At 38.3% G+C, this 27331-nt stretch overlaps 1 protein-coding gene across 4 annotated transcripts; it reads right to left on the minus strand.

Annotated features, from left to right (window-relative positions):
• Positions 1 to 21: 21 nt before the first annotated feature.
• On the minus strand, positions 22 to 26742 carry SNX16 (sorting nexin 16). Of its 4 annotated transcripts, none has more exons than XM_005479413.4 (8): positions 26611 to 26742; positions 21630 to 22094; positions 17810 to 17896; positions 14343 to 14491; positions 9694 to 9763; positions 5090 to 5226; positions 2115 to 2231; positions 23 to 1853 (listed from the first exon to the last, which is right to left on the minus strand). In XM_005479413.4, the coding sequence occupies exons 2-8, from the start codon at positions 21999 to 22001 to the stop codon at positions 1748 to 1750; spliced, it is 1038 nt and encodes a 345-aa protein (XP_005479470.2). In that variant the 5' UTR covers positions 22002 to 22094; positions 26611 to 26742; the 3' UTR covers positions 23 to 1747. The 4 variants fall into 4 exon arrangements, with proteins under 4 accessions (XP_014120371.2, XP_005479470.2, XP_014120366.2 ...); XM_014264891.3 differs by lacking the exon at positions 26611 to 26742 and adding an exon at positions 22265 to 26571; XM_074553195.1 differs by having other exon boundaries at positions 24 to 316.
• Between the last annotated feature and the right edge of the window lie 589 nt (positions 26743 to 27331).

The raw sequence follows: 27331 nt of genomic DNA on the forward strand, positions 1-27331 counted from the left end.
TATATAAGTGACATCAGACACAAGATTTCATATATTTTCAATAATGTGCCAAAAGTTTATTGAGTTCACTCAACATCTGTGAGGATTTATGTAGGATATTAAAAAAAAATCAGTTCCTTTTTTATTTTTACCTTCAACAGAAGTACAGTAAGGTTTCTGGTGTCACAGCATTCTCATTCATTTTCATGCAGATAACTTTCGGTAAAAACAGGATTCAGACCAAGGCTGAGTAAGTGCAGGAAATCTCTGAGGTAAGAAATGTCTCATTCAGTATTTGATCCTTCTACTTGACAAGGGATTAAATGTTTGTTTTTTTCTACAATGCAAAAAAGAAGACAGGTGTTTTGTCCATAGTTTTATTTCACCAGGAAGGTTTATACAGTTCTGCATAAAGGTCATTGTATGCATAGCCTGAAGTACAAAGCTCCCTTTGAAAACTCCAGCACAAAGACACTGCATATTGACAACATTAAACAACAATGTGGGTGGTATAGGGCGAAAAAAAAAAAATTAAAACAAAACAGCATTCTTTCTATTGGAAAAGCATAATAAAACAAGGCACTTTCAGTAAATAAGGGAAGAACAGAAAAATGCTGTATCAAAGATTCCCCAGAACTGACCCAGAGCACTGTAACAAAATTCTACAGTAATGAACAAGTAAAATACAAAAAGGCACTACATAATCCTCTCCCTGCAACTCCCATTTCTCAACCAATTAGCCAACTGAACTTGGCACAATGGAGTCTTAATTATAAAGTGCATCTCCTGTCTTAATACATTTTGAAAAATAGGCTATACAACATAGGTACCAACATCCCATGTGTACAATATATTGAAACAAAAATACACTGCGACTAGATTCAATCTAGTTATGAACTGTGCAGGAAAAAATATGGCTTCTTTACAAGTCTTTCAATAGCCTCCATAGAATCTGGAATATTTTAAAACAAACATGAATGCATTAGCAAGGTGGTAAGAGGTAGTGTTCTGAGTAAAAGGCAAATTTACAGATTTTGTTGTTATGTGTTACATGTATATAACAAAGGTATCCCAGATTTTCAAAGCAGCATTACTGAACAAAAAGTATTACAGCATGCTATCTTGGGATGAAAATACACAGTGTTTTGGGGGTCTCAGATCAGTTCTTTCAGCAAAAATGACCATTTTACAATTTCCAACTATGATTCCAAGGTGTAACTACTTTGCTCTTGGTACTGGAAGTTTTCCTATTGCATTGCATAAAACTTCCAGAGAAACTTTCTTCAACTTTAGAATGTAAAACCAACACATTCTCCATTCCTATACACAAATGAGTCCATCTTTACTTCAGCAAGCATTATTTTATGGCTATAAGAAAACACAAATACCAAACAGATGAACACATCAAATGTGTCACAACAGTGGCAATATATGACATATGAGTTAGATGTGTTCCATGATTTACTGTGAAACTTTTGTCATTCTGCTAGGAAAGTCAGCCAAATTGTGTATATACACTATCTAAACTTTAGCTGATTTTAGCCCTTATTAGACTTCAATATATTAAATATATAAAGGCTAGATAAAAACTGAAATCAAAGCAGCACTGGATATATTTCTTACATTAATAATTTGTAAGGATTCATGTAAACATTCAATATGTGCATTCTTGCTCTTTGCTGTGAATTCTTCACAGCTCCTCTATGATCCTACCCACAGAGACACCCTTAACATGAACTTTTCCCAGGTAACAGCTGCTGCTGCTCAGCTATTCTTCATCCGTGGTATAGGCTACTTCAGCAACTTCAATTTCTGGCACAGAATTTCTAGCCAAAGAGCCACTCCAGCATGGCTCATGGTTCTCCTTGTCTGAGCTGCAAAGACAGATCAATAAATGGAAACTGGTATGATTTTCTAGAGCCATTTTAGGCAAACAATCCACAAAACATTGACAAAGCTTTTTTAACTTCTCTCTTATTCCAGATCTAAAATTATCTATCCTGAGGGCCTTTATGCAGCAGAGAGGTGCAGTAAAATGCTGAATTTCTCAGCTGTGCAGATTTAATGCAAGACTAAACATTTGAAAACACAAACTTTAAGAATAACTAAAATACAAGTAAAATAATAGTATTTACCAGCTGTCCTCACCCAGGGTACCCTGGTCTGCTTCTACTGCAGAAGACTCCACCTCACCACTGCACTCACTTTCTTCTCCTGACATTTGACGAGTCATTTTTCCTAAAGATAAATCCCTACAACAGATAAGAACAGAGTACCACCAATCCATACAGCAAACATTTGTCACTGAAGAACTGCTTGTTTCATTTTAGCCCTGGCAGTTTCTGCAAAAAGATTGAAAGTAACCTTTCAATCTCACTCCTGCATGCCCCATTTCTTTGACTAGTACTATTTAAACAGTTTATTTGCTCCAGCTGCTTATTCCTGAACTAAATTCAGTCCTCTAAATCTCTGAGCCTCCAAGATGATTAGAGGGTTGGAGCACCTTTCCTATGAGGAGAGGCTCAGAGAATTGGGATTGTTCAGCCTGGAAAAGAAAAGGCTTTGGGGTGACATAATTGCAGCCTTCCAGTACCTGAAGAGAACCTAAAAGAAAGATGCAGAGAGACTTTTTACAAGAGCCTGTAGTGACAGGACTGTTTCCCAAGGAAGAATGGCTCCAAACTGAAAGAGGGTAGGTTCAGATTGGATATTAGGGAAAAGAATCTTTATTGTGATGGTGCTGAGGCACTGGAATGGGTTGCCCAGAGAAGGTGTGGATGCCCCATCCCTTATCGTGCTCAAGGCCAGGCTGGAAGGAGCTCTGAGCAACCTGGCCTAGTGGAAGCTGTCCTTGTTCATGGCAGGGGGTGGATATTAGATGATCTTTCAGGTCCCTTCCAACCCAGGCCATTTCATTGTTCTCTGGTTGCATGACAATTTAGTAGCTTCACAAAATTCAAGTCCCAGAGAAGTGTGTATGACTTAAAGTGAAAACTTACATTCAGACTAAGCCACACACATTTTGCCTAAATGGCAGAAGGATTATAAACAAAATATAGTCAAAAGGAAGACAGGAGAATGACAAGATTTCTTCAACAGTTTCTCAAGTTTCTCACTGTAACTTTACAAAACCACACACAAAGCAATACATTTTTCCATTAGTGATAAAGACAGTTTTTTTCTTAACGGCAAAACAAGAAAATGGTCTAGCTAGCTTATCTAAAATGGGAATATGGTCACGTAGATTGACCAAAGAAATACTTTTTTCTAAACCATTTCTCTATGTGGACAACATACATCAATTTAGCATTGAATTGGAAACAAAAGCTTGTGATCCCTTTTGTGTTTAAAATTATACTACTATATGTCTTTCCCTTTTAAAATTGCTCTAACTACTGTTATTTTATTTGAATGCATACATTTTACATGAAGTCTTAAAAGCATTCTGTAACATGACTACCAGTCTATGTCTGAGCCAAATCCAGAAAAACAATAATAACAATAACAATAATAATAGTCTTGCAAGTCTCAGGACTTGTCCAGCTGTCCCCTTCTGTCTCACATCCATTGTAGTTACCTGGCCTTTAAAGCATGTAGGCATAAGATGCTTAATTCTTGTTAGGCCATCAAATAAAAATTCTACTTCAACAAGGCCAAAGATAGGCACATTTCTTTTGGGTTCATTTACTATCAGACAAGCTGAAGTTCTTGACTGAAAAAACTTGTGATCTTGGTTTTTTTACAGCCAGAAGTCACAGAAGTTATTTTTCATCAGGACTTCACACACTACGTGGCTGACTTTCACTAATTTTATATGTCTAGGAAACTAGCAGTGTGTTTGAGTATTTAAAAAACATAATCTATCTTCAGGGAAAACACTAAGATATCAAGTCCCTTCTTGCTATTCACACCTTTTTATTTTCTGTCACACAGAATTTCCTATCATGATGTTTTAGCCAAATGCAAGTTACTTAAATAGTGAAATAGTCAGGAAAAGTTAAGGCAGCAGCTGTTCTTATCAAACAGGGGAAGGATCTTTGAAATGTAATTACGTGCCTTCAGGAGTGAGCAACAACCTGAATATGGTATTCTGATCAGAATTTTCAGTCAACCACAATAAGTGCGTTTAAAGCCTTTTCCAAAGGTAGTTCACTAGAACATTTAAAGGTGTCATTTGTTAGTCAACCTGGATATGCTGGACTCAGCAACCCATTCAGTATTAAAATAAAAGTTATTTTAATTTTTTTAAAAATAAATTTCTTCACTGCCTCTGGTCTGACACACATGCAGAGGGAATGTTTTTTTCATCTGATCTCATGTTAGGAAGAGATTCTTTACTGTGAGAGTGGGAGGCACTGGAACAAGTTGCCCAGACAAGTGACTGCTCTATCCCTGAAAGTGTTCAAGGCCAGGTAGGATGGGGCCTTGAACTACCTGGTCTAGCAGAAACTGGATGATCTTAAAGGTTCCTAAATAATCCTATGATTCTCTGAAGTTCTAATGGGACTATAGGAATTCACTCTTCTGCAATACTGACTCAGCAGCTCTAATGGGACACTGGATAGCACAACATCAATTCCTCAGCTCCTGTTACAGAATTTAGCAGACAGGTACTGTTTTCCCTTGGGTTTAAGTGGACAATGTCCCATGCTATTTAAATGGTAGCTGCAGCATTTCATTCCAAGAAATTCAGAACAAAATTAAACTATTACAGATATACAACTGCTTGATCACTATGCTTTGTGAAAGCTTTGAGTACAGAGAGAATTTTATAACTCAAAGCAATTTTCCCACTCATCTCTAGCAGGGCATTTCACATTTTCAACACTTCAAAAGCAGAACAAAATCTTGCTCTATCTTTACAGGACTTAAAGGATTAGGAAACAATCACAGTTACTTTAGAGGGAAAAGATAGGACAAGCTTCTCAGTCGTTTGTACTAAATAGCTTTTAGCAAGCATATGAGGAAGAGCTTACTGAAAATATTACTTTGTATGTGGTTATGTAGGGAAAATGGTTTCCAAGATACAGCTAAAGCTGGTATTTGTGACTAGACAGAGAAAATGCTTTCATGGAGATAACTTCCTAAAACCCTTAAAATTTCTACATACCTAATTCTTCTTTCAACAGCATCAATATGAAGTTGCTTTTCCGTTAATAGTTTCTTCAGTGATTCAACCTCCCTTTGTTTTTCAAGCAGTTCTTTTTGTAGGCGATAATTTGTTTCCTCCAGAGTTTCACAGAAAGCCTAAAAGACAAATTTAAGTGCATCTTCATTTTAACTTCAGTGGACTGCCTTTATTGACTTTTCTCTTAACAGTATTATAGCTGCTTGTCTTAAGACTGATTACCTTAAAAAGCTACATAAATAAAAAAAAATTCCTATCTTAATAATGCTGCTTTGAATGATGAATTTATTATGCTAAACTGCAATGCAAATACTTTAATCATATCATGTGGGAGAATGGATTATAAGAGAATGGAGATGATGCTGTGGGCAGCCTCTCCCTGATGAATTGCAGCTGTACTAATTACCAAAGAGTAGAAGCAGCCTTGCCCTTAATAGGTCAGAGCTGTGTCCAATAGGGGTGTGTGTTCTAAAAGAGTGGTTGGCAGGTCATGGAGAGAGGAAGGAGTCGGTGTTGCTGTCTGTGGGAATTCACAGAGGAAAGGTATGAATTTTACTGTAGGGTAATGAAGTGCTGATGCTTTTGGTGTCAGTCGTGTGACCACCATCAATATTGTTTGTCTGTCTCACAACAAGTGAGACACCAGAAGAGCAGTTCCTGATTTGGAACCTTTTTGCCTATATGGAACATAAACTGAACTCCCTGCTTCCTCTTCTCATCATTAAGTTTTGTTTCCACATGACTTGGAAGTCAGTTTCAATGTATCTATATATTTCCAGGATGCAAAGAATATTTAGATTAACTACAAATTCTTTCCTTACCCAGGACAAAGACAAAGCTGTACAGTTCTGTACCAAATACCTGTGACAAATGTGAAATCATGACAATCAGAAGACCAGTAAAATAATATTTTGCAAATGTTTAATAGGATGCTGTGAACACTAACTACTCAGCCATGACAAATATGCTGGGCTCCTATGCTGAGCATGGCATGTCTGTATCACACACCCGATGGATCTGTCACTGAGCAATCACAAACCCAACGTGAAGAGCCCGTGTCTAATGCAACATCCTCCGAATGCAGGAAGTGACAGAAGAGCTGGCACAGAGCCTCCCCATCTATTACTGGAAAGCACAAGTCCTCCAACGGTAATGTGCAATTCTGATTTAATAATTTACATGTGCTCTATAAATAAGAGCCCCACGTGGGAGGCTTTCTTGGCTTGGTATTACCAGCAACTAACCACTAACTCAGAGTCTGCTGAATATAAACATTTTATATGAGCTCAGTTAAGAATAATCCTGTTAAGATACTGTTTGTCCTAGAGTTTTAAAACAGGCTACAAACATCAAGAATACACTATCCTTTGCTTTAACTGAAGCAGATTCATGATCTTTAAAATATTAAGTTTTTCTGTAATTATACAATACAAAGAAATGAGGAGTTTTCAATTCAATAACCCTGTTTTTTCCATGGAATTTTAGTTTATTTTATTGACTCAGATAGCAAATTTATCTTTGCTGACAGGCACTTGAAGACCAGTCATGAGTTAAGCAATAGCTTTATTCATATATACCAGAGCCAAGAGCATGTGTCATGTAACTCACTCTTGACACAGCATTTATAGTGGTTGCTTTAGCTATCACTGTGGTTAAGCAGTCATCCCATTTCAGCCAAGCCAATTAAGTAAATTTTTCTGCTCTTGGTAAAAATATTCAAGGTTGCTAATACCCTAACTGAAAAGTAGACATTATTTCCTTAAGAATATCATTAAGTTTATTATTTCAACCTTTAGATGTATGCACATGGAAATTTCCCTATACACAAAATAGATAAAAATATTGCACAAGTGTTGAAAACTCTTTCATTGTTCTGAGAACTGAATAAAGCCTTTGGAAAAATCTTCTCTCTATCTGCAATCTGGGTATGAGCTGTCCAAGCAAACACAGGCACTGTTTGAAACTGGGTAAGGAAACATCAATATATTCTGAAGGATGCTGTAATAGCAGAAAAGTGAACCAAAGCTGAGAAAGGGAACAGTGTGTAATGAGCTGTCTTGTTCTTTAGACAGCTGGACACCTGGAGTCTGGAACAGTTTTAATACTCCAGGCTGGACTAATTATTCCTGAATTTCTGAAAGGACAACCAGGAGACAGCTTTGCTTCCTTCTTCAGATCATGAAACAGAGATGGCTGAGAAAAGATCTGTGGAAACAACTACCAAGGATATGACAAAAAAAAAAAAAAAGATTTAGTGAATATTTTGCCTACTTTTCTGCGATTAAATTTCTTGGCCTAATTAGCTTCTAATGGAGCAGGTACCTGTATCTCTCCCCTGGAAAAGATAAATGTGTTTTGGCAAGTCCTTGGGATAATAGAATAGACATAAAACAAATAGAAGATATCCATAATTTCCATTATCAGGAAAACAGAAGATTTCTTCTTGCAATGCTTTGGATGGCAATAGAAAGGCAAAACAGAAGTAAGTTTTGAGATATCTTTAAAAATGAACTCCAGGAATAAGTACATGAACCTCAGTGCTTTTCCTGTATAAGGCAGTTCAGGGAAAGAAAAATAAAGCAACAAAGAGTAGGGATGGATATAGATGCTTTTAGTATGCAGGAATTTAAGATTTCTCCTAACAATCGGAAACAAGACAAAAAGCATGGCCACAACCATGGATTTCAGGCTGAGCCAACTTCAAATCTCTTCAGAAAGCTGCTTGGAAGAAAGAATCCATGGGAAAACACCCTGGAACAAAGAGCAGTCCAGGAGAGCTAGCTGGTATTTAAGGGTCACCACCTGCAGGGTCAGTAAGTACAGCTCAACAAGCAAAGGCTGCAGGGGGCCTGTATAGATGAGCAAGGGTCTCCTGAGCTCAGAGATAAAAAGCAACTCTGCTAGGGGTGAAAGCATGGAGAGATGAAAAAAGGAGTAATGTAAGGCTGCTGTCTAATCTTACAGGGACAGGATGATGAAAGTGAAGGACAACCTGGAGCCGAATCTGGCAGGGCATGTGAAAAGAAACAAAAAAAGAACTCTACAAGTGCATCATCAACAAAAGAAAGATGGGAAACCATGGACTTGTTGTGTTGATTGGAAAAAAAAGCCTTGAGTAATTCTTTCCCTGCAGCCAGAAAGGAAGGTCAAGACAAACTCACCTGCAGTGGGAGAAGAGCAGATCAGGGAGCACTTAAACAAAATGGATACACTAATGTCCATGAGACCTGAGAGGCTGCCCCTTTGTGCTGTGCTGGTGGTCAGCCACTGGAGCAGGCAGGACAGAAAGGCTGTGAAGTCTCCTCTGCAGAACCTTAAAAACCTGACTGGACATGGACCTGAGCAACCTGCAGTAGCTGACCTTACTTGAGCCAGGAGGGCTGGAATAGATGATCTCAAGAAGTCCCTTCCAACCCCAGTCACTCCATGAAGGTGTGGTATCTCTTGGAGAATTTTATAACAGCTGTCTCAACAACTTCACAGAAATGGGTAATAGCTAAAACTACAACAGCACAGCTGTTTTAATGGTTTGATTAAATTCCAGTGGAAGAATAACACAGATTTCACCACAGCATGCACGACTGAAATTTCAATGAAAAAGGCACTTAATTTTTTTAAATTATTTGAACAAATAATTATGGTAATTAAAAAAAATCATCAGCCTAAATATCAGTGATGAAAAGGGATTGTATGGAAACCAAATATGAGCTTGTGACAAAAAACCAAATCTTTCACATGCAATAGCAATGTAACAAGAACCAAGGCAATCCTACAAACATGCAAAACAAAAAAAACTGGCAAATATAAATTTAGTTGAATGAGCATCATTTAACATTCATAATTTCTGCAAGACTAACAATGTATGTACAATTCGAAAACACAGTTATTCTATAAAGTAAGGAAACTAAGATCATCTGCTCTAGACAACCTTGATACGGCCCTTCATGTCACTAAAATTTATTTCTAAGAGAATAGACTGAAACACACAGTATTATTAGTTCAGTGTGCTCATATAAATGTTGAAAGGCTGCTGGTTTACAACACTACTTGACACTGCTTAGTTTTCTGCAAGAACACTAATTTTGGTCGTGAGAATTAATAATTTAACTGCATTCATTACATGAGAAGGCATCCCTTCCCATGACAAGGGTGTTGGAAGTAGGTGATCTTTAAGGTTCCTTCCAACCCAAATCCATTCTATGATTCTGTGATTTTATAGCAAGAAACATTTCCCAGAAAGACCTGAAGTCTAAGGTATAAGCACTGTAACAATTTGCTGAATATAAACTTATAAAATATCTCCTTATATTTAGTAGGTGTCTTATATAAGTAGTTGCTTTACAAAGCAAACTTCATCCATGGCCCAAAAAAGGCAAAAAAGAAGATATATTTTGGGACAGGGATGAAGTACAGCAGTCAGACAATCAGTGTGCACCATTTATCAGACTTTGCCCATTCTAGAAACACAACATTTTGTGATTTTTGTGAAAGAACAGAAAGAAAAGTGTTTCATTCTGTATCATTAGACAGATCTTAAAATATTCTAAAAACACCAGCTTTTTGCATTCTGTTTCTATCCTACTTACCCTGCTCTCTTCTAGACTGTCAAAAGGACCCGGAGGATCATCCAGACAAAGAAATTCTCTCACTGCAAGGCTTTACCAAATAAAAGAGAATGAATTACTGGAAGTACAAAACCAGCAACAACACTTAAAAATGATCAAAAAATTGAGGTATTTCTTTAAGTGACACAAAAATTACACCCTCAAATTTACTCCCAAGTATTCACAAAAATTAACAAATAAATGGTTAACAAACTATTTAATCTCAGTTGTACATGGTGACCAGGGAGAGTATTTAGAATGCAACTTATGAAGATGTTTAAGCAATTTTAGAACATGTTTTTTATGATTTTTTAAAATTTTCAGTGAATTTGTAGCTACATGACAACTAGCAAGTTTATCACTTTGGTATTGAAGAGGTTTGAAAAACTCTCCTGGAGAAAAGTAAGTATTATAAAATTAGTATTATGCAATAGATGAAAAGTATACTGTTAAAATTCATATGCAGATACCTTCAGGTAGTATCAGGGGATTTAACTATGAGCACTCAAACATGTTCACCTGTCTCCCTTTTGCTAAGATCATAATCCATTGACATATACACAATATAATTTATATATATACAGTGTGTATTTTTATATAAATAATAAGTTACAAAATGATAGAAGACAATGTACCATGGATCTACTACATAGCCATCTCTAAATACACATTTCAAACTAATGCATTCCATTTGGATTTGTGTAACAGTTACCATCCCCCTCTGTGTGTTGTTTTGCAAAGATCAGAAGAAAGAAGTAGGTGTAATCCTGTGGTTTACTACAGAGTATTTTAAGCATCTGTCTCATTCTGTCTTCCAAATTTAGATTACTTTTCACAGAACTCCTAAACATCTCCAAACATGTCCCTTCAGCCACCTTTTTAAGACTTTCCTGCTCGGTTGAATTCATTCTTCTTTAAGGAATCTCAAATTAGAACACTGTATTCACAATTAATTAGCAAGCAGTAACTTAGGAGCAATGCTGTGCTTGCACTCACTACTATAAATCTTTAAATCATCTCCTACTGCAATGGGTGCACAAAAATGAAAAATGGGAATCCAAACTTAATTTTCTGTCTCTTCTTCCCACCTGGGCCCCATGGAAAATGTGCGGGGAAAAGGCAGTAATTTTCTGCTTTCCACCCATTCTCTGCACTTGAGGTTTTTGCAAAGCACAAACACAAGAAAGGAAACTTTCATCCAGCTACCATCCTAATCAACCAGCTTCAGGTTGGCAAGCAAAATGAGCAGAAACTTCTTCAAACAATCATCATTCATTATACTATCACTTTTAGTTTTAAGAAGACTCTAAAGAACAATTATCTAAAATACACTGAACATTTACTTTGTTGTTTCTTTACCTAAAATAGGCCCCTGATGGCATGAACATTTATTCACAGCCTAGCTTTGCTCTGAGAGTCTGCTCTGACCCTGCTCTCCTCTCCACGTGTTACACCTCTTCCTTTCACTTCATGAATGGAAGATTCTGCCTTTAAAGTACCACAGGGACCTTTTCTGTCCTGTGACAGAGCTTGCTGTACACACGTGCAGGCTGCCATCCCTCTCCAGGGAGGAGCAGAGCCAGCACTCAGGAGGGCAGCAAGGGGCAGTGCCGCACATGGCATCCCTGACTCCAAGCTGGCCGAGTTCCTCCCTTCCAAGCTTCTTACACAGGGTGGAGACAGGACAGCTCTGTCATCTATATAAAGCCAGATTCTATTTAGCAGGTTAAACTTCTTTCACCCACTTCACCAGTTGTATGAAATTTTCCTGACCACTACTTAACTCTGTGGGTGGACTTCAATTTGATCTTTCACTGAATCTTCAATACAACATAAAACAAGAGAAGAAGTCATAAAACACAAACAAAAATTTAGCCACCTGCATATATTATCCTCCATTTTATTTTAAAAATACTTTGTGAATCTAGTTTTATTAAAAATAGGTATACCAAATGAGGTTTCCTATCCCTGAAGGGAAAATTTCCCACTGTGAATACAGTACATAAAGTATGAAGAGAAGTAAACCAGACTTCTCTACAAAGAAAAAAGGCTTTTTTGGTTTAGGTCTGACTCAAGCAGTTTGACTTGCTTGCAAAACTGGAGAAGTAAATGGTGAGTTTTAAAGGAAAAAACAGGGTGAAATGCTCACCACTGCTCATGTGAGGTACAAGTATTAATTCCCATTAATTGTCAATTTATTCTCTGATAAATGGGTAAATATATTAGATGGTCAAATCTCCTTCATTCTAATCACTTCTTGAAGAATTCACACCTTCCACAGATCCAAACCTTAGAACCATATCAATAGGTTATAAAATTTATTAAAAAATTTTGTGCTCATGCAGAGCCCTACACAGACAAAAGTTCTAGAAACCACATTTCAGTTAACCATCTCTTCATGAGCCAAAAGGCAAACTGATTCCACAAACATTTAAATTCCTTTTTGTATCTGATAACCAACACAGTCAAAAAGTTAGAGTTTGGAATTTTTTGCCTTAAACTATGACAAACACTATTTTGTCCAACATGGTCTATCACTAAGATACAAACAAGCCAGCTGAAATGATGGACTAGCTGCAACAACATGAAGCAGAAAGACTTCAGATCTATTTAAGCAAGTCCATTCCATTCACTAGTGTGCCTCCAGCAGCATAACAAAAGTTACATTTAGGGATGAGATTGATTCTTTTTAGCACACCTACTATTATGTAATTTAATTATTAGGAAGTTTTTAAACTTCTCAGCTGCATACCTCACCCATATAATCATATTTAATAGTTACTTACACAGAAACTCATAAGTTGAGCCCCATTTCTTTTTTAAGCCTATTAAGCTTTGTCTCTGACATCTCACAACAAAGCTTTGCCACTCAGCATGACATACTCCAGGATGACTATGAATCATCAAAATATTAACATTTCTTACTCACCTTCCCTCTCCCCTTTGATGATTTCACACCCTGTTTGCTCACCTAACACAACAGACTAATGACAACACTTCTTGTAGGAAGTTTTTCTGCAGCTTCCTCTGCTCTTCCTTGCTTTCTCTGTACCTCTAACAGACACCTCCTTTGAGATGGAATGCTGTGTTTTGGCACTGAACTATGTGGAAGTACAGTTCAGATTCCCAGAGCAGTAACTTCTTTTCCCCCTCTTAAGTTCCTCTAATAATTTCAATGAATTTTTTTGACTATTGCTGAGTACTGAACTGATTCAGAAAACTGGTGGTATCATTACCAATAGTTATTTTCCAAGTTGAAAAATTAGCTGAGTTCATGAATCTGTATGGGTGTACTTACTGTCACTTTCTAGTTCAAGACACAAAAATTGATTTAAGTCACTCAGTACCTCAGGATCCTTCTACAATAGTTTGTGCTTTCATTGTTCATTCCATTCTCCAGATAATTTCAAAATGTCCTGAACATCAGTGTCCACAACTGTGATATAACATTCCACTGGTACTACCCCTAAATTTCCATCAATCCTTTCCCCTTTGTCTTTTAACTATTTTATATGAGCCCTGTCATAACTACTCGTTTTTCTCTACAGAAGACATTATATAATTTTTATTTACCTGCTTTGGGGTTTTTTTTTACTACAAGAAGTACCAAAGTCATACTAATGTACAAATCCCTGTTTTCCGGACTCAGCAGTTGAATGCCTTATAAAAACATGTCAAATGTAGTAATAATACCCCTTTTACTAAAAAGTAAAGTAGCTATGAGCACTACATGGTCTCACAGTCCCACACCAGCACTTGAAAATTTTAAAATTTTGTTCCTTTAAAAGTCTTGAGAGAATTAGGTTTGCTTTAGAACATTTTTTACTCTTTGTTTTGAAGGAAGCTTCAGATGATGACAGGTTCTCAGACTCATTCCTCAAAGAATCTCTAGTATAGCAGCCTTAAAACCTTTTTTAATTCTAATGCTGGCAAAGGTTTTAAAATGAACTGCTTTGCCTCTAGCAAGTTGCTTACTTTAATTCTCTTCTGGTCCGTAAGAAAATTATTTTACAGTTCATTTGTCAGAATTACATTCTATTCATTTTCCTGCTTTGGAAGAATCTCTCACTTTGTACTAAAAAAGATACTGTTGAAAGAAATCTTTGCACTTTGCTGGCCTAAATACATTATGTTTTTTAAACTATTAAGACTTTTTTTTTGATTTGTGGTTTACATTTACTTATGTACAGGAATCTGTAAATTCATTTAATGCCATGTCAATAAAAACCTCTAGTTTAATACACATTTTAAGAACTAATTGCATAATAGTGTAGGTACTCTACATTATGAAAGCCTAACACACATAGTATAAATTAACAATATTACCAATTCTGCATTGAACACAGAGAAGTAATGTTTTAGGAATAAACATGGGATTATTCTAACATTTTAAATATTACAGCTTTTAGTTATCCCTATACAAAATACTGCAGTTCCCCTTTTTTATGCTGAGATGGGACTAATTTAAAAGGACACTGAATAATTGACATAATGACCAAATGCAAGCATGAATGTTACTGAAATCCCTCACCGCACTGCCTGAAGGTACACTGCTGGAGTCTAGGAGTTTTACAAGAGGAGTATGGACAGGAACAAAGCCACAAATGAACAAGCAAAGGTTAATCACCTACCAGTTAGCAATATCTTTGTGAGCTACTAGGTTCTGGAGGAATGCCTGCAACCCCAGCTGTCGATCTTCCAAGAAGTCAGGATTGTAATTATCCTTGAACCAGCGCTTTGGCGGAAGGGCCAACCGAAAGCCTGGAAACATATCTTTTAGCTGGAATTGAAATTAAAGACAAAAAAAGAAAAAAATTGAGAAAAATACTAATTTTGCTAGAGGCATTGAATTTACTCAGATTTATAAGACATTTCTGACTTCTGGTAAAGTTCAAGCACAAGACAAGTCACAACCATAGGAAAATCCAAATTACAACTTAAATTGCAGACACAGTTCTGTCACTTGCTGCCTTATGCAGTAGAGTGCTTGGTATTTTCCCTCAAATTTAACACATAAAAATAGGAATGAAAACTTTTGCTTTGTTATTTAATGTCTGAGTCCGCTATTTAAAACATTTGAGTCTCTACACATAAGAAAACTGTAAAAAAAAAATCAATGAAAAATAATTTCAGTGGTATTTCTTTTAAAGTACTCAGGGATAAAAACTACTACATATACACATATATAGAATAAAACCCCATGACAGATGTACAATTCTGCAACTTGTCTTTCTCGGGTGGCTAGAAGAATAAATTACAACACATGCATGAGGTATTTCTTGTAAAGAGTAGTTCTTTGTACACCCTGAATAATAAAATTTCAATATGCAAGTATGGCTCAACCCCTAGTAACATGCAAAACTGCATTTCTCAGGTCCTTAAATAGCAATGGGGTATAGCTGACATCAGAAATACCCAGATTTTTTCTTTGAATTCAGAAATAAAACATACAAGTGAATGAAAGCATAAAGTTATACAACAATGAACCTTTCCAAGAGTGACAATTATTCTTCTAATATGCATGATAATCAAAATAACTTTAACTTTTTGATAAAAAAACAATTTTTCAAAGTTATGCTTGACAAAGAAAAATCTGGGAGAGGATTTACAACCAACAGGAAAAAGCAAATAGGTTTTATAAAATTTGATATCTCAGCTGCCACAAGAATTGTTTCATCATTTTTTCTGAATACAGGATCTAGCCAGCTTCTGTCAGAGATGTTCTGTGTACACTGATTATATTAATATGAATGTTGCAGTGATAGAAAATTATAACTGACCGCTCTTTCACCAGATTAACTTTTAGAAAATTTAGAACAGATACTGCACTTCAAATAGAATCTCTCTACACACTTTGAAGGAAGAAGCACATTAACAGATCTCCTTTGCTTATGTAACTATTGTTTTGCACCATGAGGCACATTTTAAACATCACAATATTGTTTATTCAAATAGCCCATGATAAATTCTGGTTCCTTATTTACAGAATGGTTTTTTGTCAAAGCCTTGCTCTTTATTTCTGAATTAAATTATTTAAGTATGTTTTCCTGATACTGAATTTCATCTTGATATTAGACCCTTCCTTATATCTTTAAGTTTATATTTGGTGCTCCAAAGTTCCTTCATCTCTTACCAAGTTATCATTAATTTCATATATATAAGAATGTATCTGAATAGGACAGAACCCACAGAATGTAACAAAATGAGTTCCTGTTCGTTGTACAGAAGAGTGCAGACAACCATTGCTGGGAAATGGTTCAAACACACAGATTTTGCTGAATGGTAACTTTTACTTGTCTGGTCACATGGATCACGTAATTTAATTCTAAGGAGAGAATACACCTACAGGTTACTCCTTTTGTGGATGAAGAAGGTAAGACCCAGCTGCTGTCAGTGGATAATTTTCAACAGCACAGTCCTGGGGCATTCTTTCTTTAGTGCTCCTCAGACACAGCAGGAAAACCCATGGGTCAGACAACTTATTCTGGCCATGATTGCTTGCTTGGATGCAGCACCTTTCCTACTCCTTCCTACATCACCATGTGACACTTCAAGCCACATGAGTCACAGTCTTGGGGAGAAATGGTGAACTTCTTGGTTCTTAAGAATGGCCATTTCATCACATGTTTTCAAACTATTATTATGTTACTACTTTGTAATTCTTTAATATTGCCTGACTGGTGGTATGTTTAAGCTCCTAGAGCTGATATTTCTATACTATAAAAAGTAAAATGTCTTACAGACCAAAGAGTAAATGGTTTAGATGCATACTGAAAGGTGAAAAAGCTTCAGACAGTGACACAAATTTTAAAAAATACAGATTTTTTTCCTTTAAACAGAAATACTAATACCTAGAAATAATGGTAAAAGCCAAACATTTGATGGCAAAGACTAAGGGCTTTATGAGTAAAAATTTAAGTATTTATTCTGATAGATATTTTGGCATTTTGATTTTTCAAACCACCGACAACCACATTAAGTCAACGGAGGTGATCAAAATGCAAATTGCTGTATGACTTGACTTCCAAAATCTGAATTGAAATACCAATATCATTGTCTCAAAAGAAGTTATGCCTTTGGCAATATCAAGACATTCTTTAATTTAAGATAGACTGTATTTAAGACAAGAATTTCTTCAGAAAGAAATCTCTAAACTAATTCACATTTAGCAATTTAGTTTTAGACATCACTGGTGTTTCAAAGGTAGCCTAGAAGATACTCAAATAGGTCAAACCAAGAACACAGAGAAATTTGTAAGTTCAAAACCATTTTCAAAATCTCAGCTGAATTTAGCTCTTAGTTGATTAGGCACACAAATCCAAAGTGATAACCTGTACAAAAAATCCCTTACAATCAGTAAAGAAATAAGGTTCATGTTGAAGCATGAAAGAACATTCTAGCAGAAAGTGTGCTGAACTGGCAACGAAAGATTATTGTTAGGAGTTAACAGTGGACAAAGGAAGTTTCAATTATTTCTCTACTTTTGATAGCTAACACTATTTACCAATCATAAAAACCTGTGCTTTTCAGACAAGCACTTTTTCCTTTTAAGTATTCTAAATGTATTAAGTTATTGACCCAGAATTCCTATTCATCTGGTGTTTCTTCCATCTTTAAAGATCTGATATAGTATTTCACTATTAACTTTGAAGACACTGAAAACAACTGAAGACTGACCAACATACAAAGAACATATTTATGTTCACGAAACTTCAGTTTTATGATGAACAAAATCAGAGTTGGTTACACAGAAAAGACCTAAATAACTAGTGGATCATTCCTGCAAGAGAATACAAGCCCCTAGTTCTATTTCCATGCAGGGGGATAAATATTCAAGAGTTAATTCCTTTATGATATAAACTGGGAATAAATATTAAATTTGAAGCATACTAAGAGCTTCAGATGAAGCTGTTACATCTTCTTTACATCAGCTGTTTAATGATCTTTGAAAAAGTGAGGAATCATATTTTTCCAGTTATTAATACAGTATGTGTTTTATGTGCATTAAAATAAAAAAAAATAGAAGATGTGACAAAAATATAAGACATGAAAGCAGTGAGGTGAGATAGCTGAGAATTTACCAGTTTATAATCCCCACCTTGTCATTAAGCCTGGAGAAATCTGTGTACCGTCTGAACACCACCCAGCTTTCCTCTGGACTTCTTTTCACCAGTATTTTGTATACCTGTGTGGAAAGACAGAAATATAAGAAAAATGTGCAAAACTTCACAGTGCATTGCAAGGAGTTCCTGTAATTCCTAAATACATATAACTATTTCTGTCTGTAAGAAAGAATTTACTGCCAAGTAGAACAAAAGGCTCAGCTATCAAAAAAAGTAAGGGAAGTGTGTTTCTGTGATCTACTTTAACCTTTGCAAAATTACAGTTTTATTCATTGATCCTGGAGGCCTCTCTATTTTTAAGATGCTTGCTAATCATCAGGTACTGTGTGTGATATTGCTTAAAAATGTCTCATCAGACTTGTTTCACAAGGAGAAATGATGCAGAATAAAATTACATCCTCCCTTGCATTTGTCTTGAACATTAGGTTTAGTCTTTCCAGGCAAATAAGATTTCACTATTAAACTGCACCAGAATGATGATACCACCGCTGTGTAACTGAAGTAATGGATACTTCGAATCAGATTTAGCAAGACAACAGCACAGCAGTGCCATACTCCTATTTAAAAACAAATGGATAAAGCAAGAAAACAGTGATGATAATGATGATGATAACACTACAATTACTTTCTAGGAGGATTAATATTCCAATGCCTGAACACAATGAATCTAACAATACAACTTCAACTAGAAAACATTAAACAGTGTCTGATGTCATAACCTTACTTTCTCCAGTGTAGGGAAAGACAGGTACTCTCAATTGTACTGGGTTATTTTTCCCAGTCTGTATGTAAAAAATATAATACAAGAAAGAAAAAGGTATTTTTAGAACCATAATGATAAATGATCCCTCATTTAACCAAATCCTATTTAAAACATTTTCTAATCTGTTACATACTAAAATCTTCTGCAGTATTTCATGCTGTTACAGCAGGTTGTCTCAGCTGATAAGTGTATTTTTCTTATTGCAGTCCCAACATGTGATAACCCCAGTGCTAGCCAACTTCTGTACAGGTCTGAGACTGTTTCTAGCAATTTTGTATTCCATAATATATTAACTTCCAGATAATTACAGAAACTACAGATAACTATGGTGCAAATCAAAAGCAATTTTTCAGTAAGTACTTCTCTTATCTATGTTTTAAACACAATTTCACTTTCAAGACACATCATCTGTGGAAGTCATGGATTGTGACAGAGCAAAAAGCTATTACCTTTTAAAATTCAAGCTGCAGGACTTGCTTACAAAACCAGCATTAAAATATATTTTTTCTGCCTTGCATTTTATGTCTAAATGCTTATCCAAATATTTTATTACTTTACTGTCATACTAAAAGTATAAGCAGTTTTATTTTCATAAACAAAATTAATAAATAAATGTATAATTGTGAAGACTCTTTGCTAAGACAAAGTAAAACAGAGAACAAGAAACCCCGTATTATGTGTGCCAATTTACTTGCTAATCAGTATTCTATTCTTGTATTCTACTCTTAAGTTCTGTTTAAGTTCTGGAAAAGTATTGTTTAAACACATATACAAGAAAAAAAGGAATAACTTCCAAGTAAAGATTGGATAACTTAAAGAAGTTCATCGATTACAATTAACTGTAACAGGGAGTGCAATCAACTTGTGATTAATGGCCTCAAAATTATGGGCAACCTGAAACAAACATGTTTGGTTTTCCTGCCAAAGTTTAAAAAAAGGTGGTTGGGTGTTTTTTGGCTTTTCTTTAAGGTTTGCAATTAGTAAGAACTAGAATACTAAAAAACACCTCTTAGTTTCTTCATACAAGATCTTGGGTAAAAATCACAAATTAATTCAACAAATTCATTTTACTCCACCATAAGCTTCAGCAACCACATACTCTAACATGCACTGTCATTTTAGCTCCTGAAGCTTGGGCATCATTAAGCCAAATCAGATTCATATTTTTGGAAACTATGAGATGCAACCAACAGTAAACAAAGAATTCAGCAATTGGGTCTCCTCTCTTTTACAAGTGATTTAATTTGCTTTCCACAGTCCTCCACTGTCTTCTAAATCTCACTGATTTAGCACTGCAAAAGCAACTCACATTCTAAGGACTAATTACTTGCTGGCTTTAATGCAAAAGAGCAACCTGCATGCAGAACATGCAACTGAAAACAAACAGTTAATTGTGTGGTTTCAGAAACCAAATCAGCAATAGAAGTGAGATCAGGAAGAGCAAAAATGCATCCAAGCATTTTACAATGGAAGAATGTTTCACTTGTACCGTGACCTGGCCTTCCACACACAATAATGGGACGAAGTTCTCACTGTTGATACAGAAACACCTCACAGGCACACTGCATTAGGTCTTGGCAATGTCTTCAGGAAAGACAAGAAGGGCAACAAGCTGGTGAAAGGTCCAGAGGCCAAGTCATGTGAGGAGTGGCTGAGGGAGCTGGGGACATTTATCCTGGAGAAAAGGAGGCTCCCTACAAGCACCTGAAAGGAGGCTGTAGCCAGGTGGGGGTCAGACTCTCTTCCCAGACAACCAGTGACAGGACAAGAGGCCTCAAGCTGTGCCAGGGGAGGCTCAGGTTGAACATCAGGAAGAACTCCTTCATGGAAAAGGTGGTTAAATATTGCAATGAGCTGCCCAGGGAGGTGGTGGAGGCACTGTTCCTGGAGATGCTCAAGAAATGAGTGGATGTGGCACTTTCTGCCATCATCTGGTTGTCAGGGGGGTGACCAAAGGCTGGACTCGATCTTAGAGGTCTTTCCACACCTAAATGATTCTGTGGTTTTTGCAGACTTGTACACATAGCAATATCAATTGTTGTTTTGGTTTTGAAGGTTATTATTTAAAACAATTTTTAAAATTTACCTGTGAAAAAAATTTTGCTCTTCTCTTATGCTAACATGCACAAAAATGTTACAAGCTGAAAATCTCAGGAAAAGACAGGGTATCATTACTTAACTTTTGGCTAAAAGATTTTGATTTCATTACTATTTTAATTGTCATAAAGATTCTGCTCTTCTCTAACCTATAAGAAATCAGGAGGAAAAAAAAAGCTTGTCCGCTATTTCCTTCTCCTTATCTAATTAATATTTTTCATCTTAAGAAATATAATTAATAATCAGTAACAAACAGCCATCAGTCCCACAAGCACTCAAAGAAATATTTCAACAACACACAGAGAAACAAATGTGGAAGTACACTGATATATTTATGGCATGCAAAAAAAATTAACTGCCAGCTACAATGCACTTTGAGAAAAATCAATACAAACCAGTTAGGCTGCTGTTCTGGCACAAGATATGGCATAAGCAACTTCCCAGCCTGTTTGCAGAACAGATCTCCCCTTACTAGAAACTGAGCTGGGCAAGAAGGTGAAACCAACATGTTTGCACTTTAACAGAAATGTTCTAAGTTACTTATAACTACAGAGGGCCAACATCAAGGTTTCTTATCATTCATGCCAAATAAAAGACTGCATTTTATTTAAGAAGTTTAATTACACAGAACTTACACAAGTTCAATTTCATAAGGAATTGTAGCTGCAAGGAATTCCTGACTTTTCCAGCAGAAATTGATACATGAAACAGAATTAATTCCTTCTATTCTACATACACAATTACAGGAAAGACTGCTTTCTAGTCCCTATTTTCCCACCTGTATAACAAGAATGGTATTTTCCTGTCAAGAAGTACTTTAAAGCTAAACTGGTAACATCCCTGAACTGCAGGATTAATTCCTGAAAGACAATGCAAAGCACACTGAATTGCTATCTTGTCATTACAGGACCAACTCTACTATGCCCAAAACTTACAGTGAATTTTGCCCTTTCCTCCATCACCTCATAGCCCAGAATAGTAGGTGTGGATGGTCGATCTTCCCAGGTCCTGGAATCTTCATTCTGCTCTATTTCTTCTACAGGCTGAGTACTGTACTCTATGGATGTATCCAGACCTGTAAATTTAGTCCTAACAAGGGGACTGCTACACGCAGATGACGTGGAACCAATCTGGTCAGGCACACTCATCTTTTTAAAACCATCAACCGTAGAGTCCTCCAGCTGTCCTTTCGAGGAGCTCGAACTTGTTGAAATGCTCCCAAAGGAAGAACTTCTTTGGTTTCTGTTTGTAAAGCTGGATGATGAACTTCCAATAGGAATAGGAACAGGAACATATGGTGTTGCCATCCTTCATGAAAACAAGCTCTCAGTTTTTGGTCCAGGAATTTAAGCTTCATTCGCTGTGTAAACCATGTTTGCTCTTGTTTTCAGGAACAGTACCTGCAATTAAGGACAGAAAACACTGCTGTCATTTTGAAATCAAAGCACCACTAAGAGCTTTGGGAAAGAATCTGTATTAGCTCTGAGATGGTACATAGCAGTATTGATGGTAAAACACTTTCACAAAGAATCTGGCTTATATAAAATGGTGCTTTTAGGTTATATCTCACCCATTTGACAGACAGCTTTACAGGAGTTCTGTCTTCCACAGCTATTGAAATGGCAAAGAGGTAAAGCAAGATTACAAAACAGAAAAATCATTTTGTCCTTTAAGAATTAAATGTTATTTGGTTTTATCCAAAGAGTCAGCAATTTTTCTGGCATACAAGAAGTAGTTGTTCCAGTGACTGTTTCATCTAAGCAGTACAGAAGGTTTTCTCAGAATTGGTTCTGTAAGACATCCACTGCAGACCATGCAAGCCAAACACACAGGCAACAATATACACACCATGAATCCAAAGACATGACAGTAAACAACTTAGGTGAAAACATATTTGCATATTACACATTCACTGAAGTACAGTGGATCTGTTTCCAATGCAAAATATTTTTTCAAAACAACTCTATTGTATATAATGCTGCAGACATTTGTCACAATGTAAAACGTGCACATTTTCTGGAGTCTCAATTGCAGCAATTAAGTTTTACAAGCATGCACAACAGAAGCAGGGTTGTTACAGCAGGTAGTTTTCCATTCCAGAAGATTAAAATGGAAAAAAAAAGGTGTACAGAAAAAAAAGAAATAAAAAATTAGTATTTTTTTCTTCAACAAAAGCATTTCAAATGAGTGTTTTGTGTGCATGTGTATACATTTCTGGAAAAAAAGCAAAGTAAAATTAAGACAGCAGTATGAAACTGCCAAAAAGGCACCATCTCCTCATTTTAACAAAGTACCCAAAGATGAGCTCTTACAAGATGCAAATTAAACACCACCTCTTTGGATCCATGATCCATTTACCCCGGAATAAACTAATCAACCAGGAGGCTGCAGGAAGCTGTGAAATGGGAAACCGCCAACCTGATTCACATCAGACAATCAATCACCTACTGCAGTAAAACCAAATGAGATTCCTCACTGTGAGTATGAAGTGATGCCTCCCCCGTCTTGCTCTAAATTAATACTGGAGCACAGGAATAAAGACATAAATTTTAAATGAACCAGCATGAGGAAGACTGAAAAATTCTCTTGAACAAATTCCTTGAGTAAGGGAAAAACAAACTTAGTCAGCTACATCAGAAAGTTGCCACACACTGCCTGTCAGAAAACTCAGTCAGCTTGACCAGGAGAACAATTTCAAACTGGCAGTCATTTCTTAGGAATATCTCTGCTTCACTGTGGAATGTGGCTGGACACTCAGCAGCATCTGAGGGAGCCGAACTGTCAGTGTCATACACCCCTGCTGACTCACTCAGCTGGTCAGGGATGGGATTTGAAGCATCCAGAGCTTCCCCTGCAGCACAGCCCTGTGCCTGGCTGCGGGAGTGAAGCCACGTGTCAGACATCTGACCTGCCTCAGCCTCACTCCATGTGAGAGAAGCGAGTCACACCTGTCCCGAGACAAGATGTTCTCCTGGAGCTACACCACATCTAAATCCCTTTTTCCACCCACACCTCAGCAAGAAAATCTATCTTCTGCCTCAAACAATAAGCTCTGCAGTAATTTTTCTTTATGCAAGGTGTGAAGCATTGTCTGATAAATTTTCTCTACTAATATTCTCTGAACAATATCTAAATGAAACACTAGAAAAGGTAACTACTTTTTTACTTGCCACTTCAGTGACTCTTCCATAATACCAGCGCAAGGAATTGAGAGCATGCCTTTAAACAATGTCCCTCCCAGCTATGTTATTGGGAGGTATAGGATTAAATTCCTGTAAAAGGAAGAACCTAAGTGAGCCTAGATTGCAAAAAATCAATCTATATGTAAAAAGTGATTATCCTCCGTTGCATGACTGTGAATCTGGAGTGGAAAATAGCCCCCGAGATGTGGGTTTATCTAAGCTAACCTAGGAGTTAATGGAATTTTAAGATACAAAAAACCTTGTGCTGTTCATCACTTCATGAAAAGAACCAAACCAAACCTAAAACCCTACAATGACATTTTCATCAGTTACAATAGTTGTGAACAATCTTTCCTAGAAGAACTTCTTCATTTCAAGTGAGATGCCAGTCAAGAACTCACTACCTTGAGCTTGATACTTACTACACATTACTCTGAACTGCACACAAATTTCTGAGCAGCTGCACCAATGTGGCAAGCAAGAGAGCTCAACACAGCCCACCCTGAGGATAAAGCCCTTGGTGTGGAGAGGCCAACACCTGCACCGTGTGTGCTTCAGCAGCTTCCATTCCAGACCAGCTCTAACTCGGTACCAGGCCTGGATACTTATTAGCAGCTGTTCTACACTAAGCCTGCTCCCAGGGTACATTTTCTGGTTTAGCCTCTTTTGTTCTCTGCAAGGCCACCCCAAATTGTGAGTCAATAAGTATTTAAGGTGATGATGACATTGTTTTCTTCTAAAGGCCATTCTTGACTCAATCTGACACAGTAAACATGCCCACAGAAAAATAAAAGGGGCTGATGCTACCTGTGTCACACACAGATTCCTCTAACTTTAAAAAGTAACAGGAAAGTATTCTCTGAGTAACAGAAATGTCAGGTCAAGTGAGCAAACAGCACACAGCTTCACTTAACTTGAATATTGTTTTGTAAAAAAATTGAAAGAAATATACAAAAATATTACCAGACTCACTAACACATTTCCAAATACATACAATACATACATAAATCCAACTGTAGAAGTATCACAATTTCCTAGTATGTAAAATACTTACAACAAGGTGCAAAATCAAATCAATCTGCACTTTATGAAGGCTACTAAATACTAGAAGAAAATACAATGCTCAAACAAGAGTCATAGCCCTAGGAACCCAGCCTTACCTACTAATATAGTTTACTGCCAATTCATGCAATAGAAGGAACTGAGAACAATTTCATTTAAAAAAAAGAATCCTTTTAGACAAACCAAGTCACTCCCTACTTACCTCGGTGCAGCAAGGAGGGTTTATGTGCTCAGTTTGCTCTTACCCCAGCCTCACAGAACCAGCAGAATCATTGCAGCACACCAACTTTAACAGCAAACTCCTCGTAACACCTAAGAGATACCCCAGACACTGCACTTTCTTGTCTAGCTATTTACTTGACTTTCTGCAAGAAATTTGCTTCCTGTTTGGGACATGTATTTTGTTTAGTTTGATTCCCAAGTGCGAGTTAAGAAGGAAAAGAGAAGGAAGAGAACTTTTGCTGGAAGGGCTGAACTGCAGGATCTGAAACAGGATAGGACAGTCCCGGGAACGCGGCCGTCACATGCTACAAGAGCAGCACGACACCGACTTATCCCGGTGTTTACAGCAGCCGCCTCCCTTTCTGCGGGAGAGGCAAATAGGCTGTAATAAAACCACTTAAAAAGGGTTTGCCTGCAGCTTGCAGCTATCGCAGATCCAAACCATTTTAAACTAATGGCTTGCATATTCAGTGAGAAAGATGTAAGCCACACGATTCCAGGATAAAAGATTAGAAACAAAACAATCCGTACTTAACAGCTGTAATTGGATTTATAAGACTTTTAGCTATGCAATACTATGTGTGATCTGGTTACATATATTCTGCCTCTGTTTGGGCAACGCAGACAAGCTGATCTCTGATGTTTAGGGTTTAAGTGCTACTGAGGAAAGTCAGCTAGAGAACGAGTGGAATATATAAACAAACTTCCAGACTTAGGTTTCATGATTTTGTAAAATAATCATTTTGTGCCGATTTCAGCCAAATTACCTAACAGCATTTTTTACCTGCTTATGAACCCAAAATGGGGGAGCTATTTATCACCCTTCACACACAGAGCAGTAACTCCTGCCCCGCAGAGTCTGTTACGGAACTGGAAACAGCCGCGGGTACCTCGCAGCAAACCCGCACGTCGGGAAGCGCCGCTTCTGGCGGTTCTGAACCCGAGCACACCCAAGCCAGACCGGCCGGCACCGCCGGGGCAGCGCCCGGCCCGGCCCGGCCCGGCCCCGCCGCCGAGGGGCCGCGCTCGGGGAGCGCCGCCGCTGCCGCTTTACGTAACTCCAGGGGCGGCTCCGAGCCCGTGACACCGGCAGGCCGGGGGAACCCTCCCGGTGTCTCCGCACGGCTGCGGGAACCGGCCGAGGAAACACCTGGAGGCGCGGCCAGGCCCCGCCCCGGGGAACGGGGGGTTCCGTAGCCGCCGTCCCGCCCGAGCGGGACCGGACCCCGCGGTGCCACCGCCCGCCGCCGCCTCCCACAGGTGCGCGGGAGCTGCGACAGCTGCGCGGAGGCGGCGGGGGCCGTTCTCGTCCGGCGCGGGACGGACAGCGGCGAGGTTCCACTTCCCCGGCCTTCCCGCACGGGCTGCCCACTGCCTCAGGCCCTCCCTGCCCGCTCCCCTGATTCCCAGTGCCGGCGCTCCCGCCCGCCCGCACGGCGGCCCCGCTCACCTGCTCCCGCCGCGCGCGCCCCGCTCCGCCGCGCCACCGCCGGGCCCGCCCCGCGCGGGGGGCGGAGCAGGGGGCGGGGCCTGCCCAGAGCGGCGGGAGGGGTGGGGCCGCGCAGGGACTACAAAGACCGGCGTGCCCCACCAGCTAACGTGAGCGTCATTTTTCTGTGTCTGGGCGCGATGCATTATGGGGCTTGTAGTTCTGCATGTGGCGGTGTGGTCCTGCGGGGTGCGGCCGCCCCCTGAGGGTGGCAGCGCTGCCGTGCTGGGAGGGAAGGAGCGTTAGGCCTGGGGGTCTCCGCATTCCCGATTCCTGGGCAAAGGAAAGTCCCTGGCTTCTGCCAAAGGGCACAGGAAAGCCAAAGCCTCTGCGGGTTCTGAATGTGGTTTTACCTGGCCCTGCCATAAAGCCCCGCTGAACCGCGGGTTGCAGGTGCAGGGCAGTGCGACAGGAGTGGTTGAGGAGCGCCGTGTGAAATTTCACGGATCGAAGGGATTTGGGAATTTTCTGGGTGATGGGAGGTGGGAAGCACTGTTCGTAAATAGCGGTGGGAATAAATCAGTATCTCACAGTGACTTAGGGTGGGAATGGATCAGTTCTCTCGCAGTGACTTAGGCTGGGAATAAATCAGTACCTCACAGTGACTTGGGGTGCCTTAGCAGCAGTGCGGTGCTGTGGAGAAGAGGAACACAGCACAATTTATGTTAAAAAGTACTCTGTC

Source organism: Zonotrichia albicollis, chromosome 1 (genome assembly GCF_047830755.1).
Source record: "Zonotrichia albicollis isolate bZonAlb1 chromosome 1, bZonAlb1.hap1, whole genome shotgun sequence".
Lineage (NCBI taxonomy): Eukaryota > Metazoa > Chordata > Aves > Passeriformes > Passerellidae > Zonotrichia > Zonotrichia albicollis.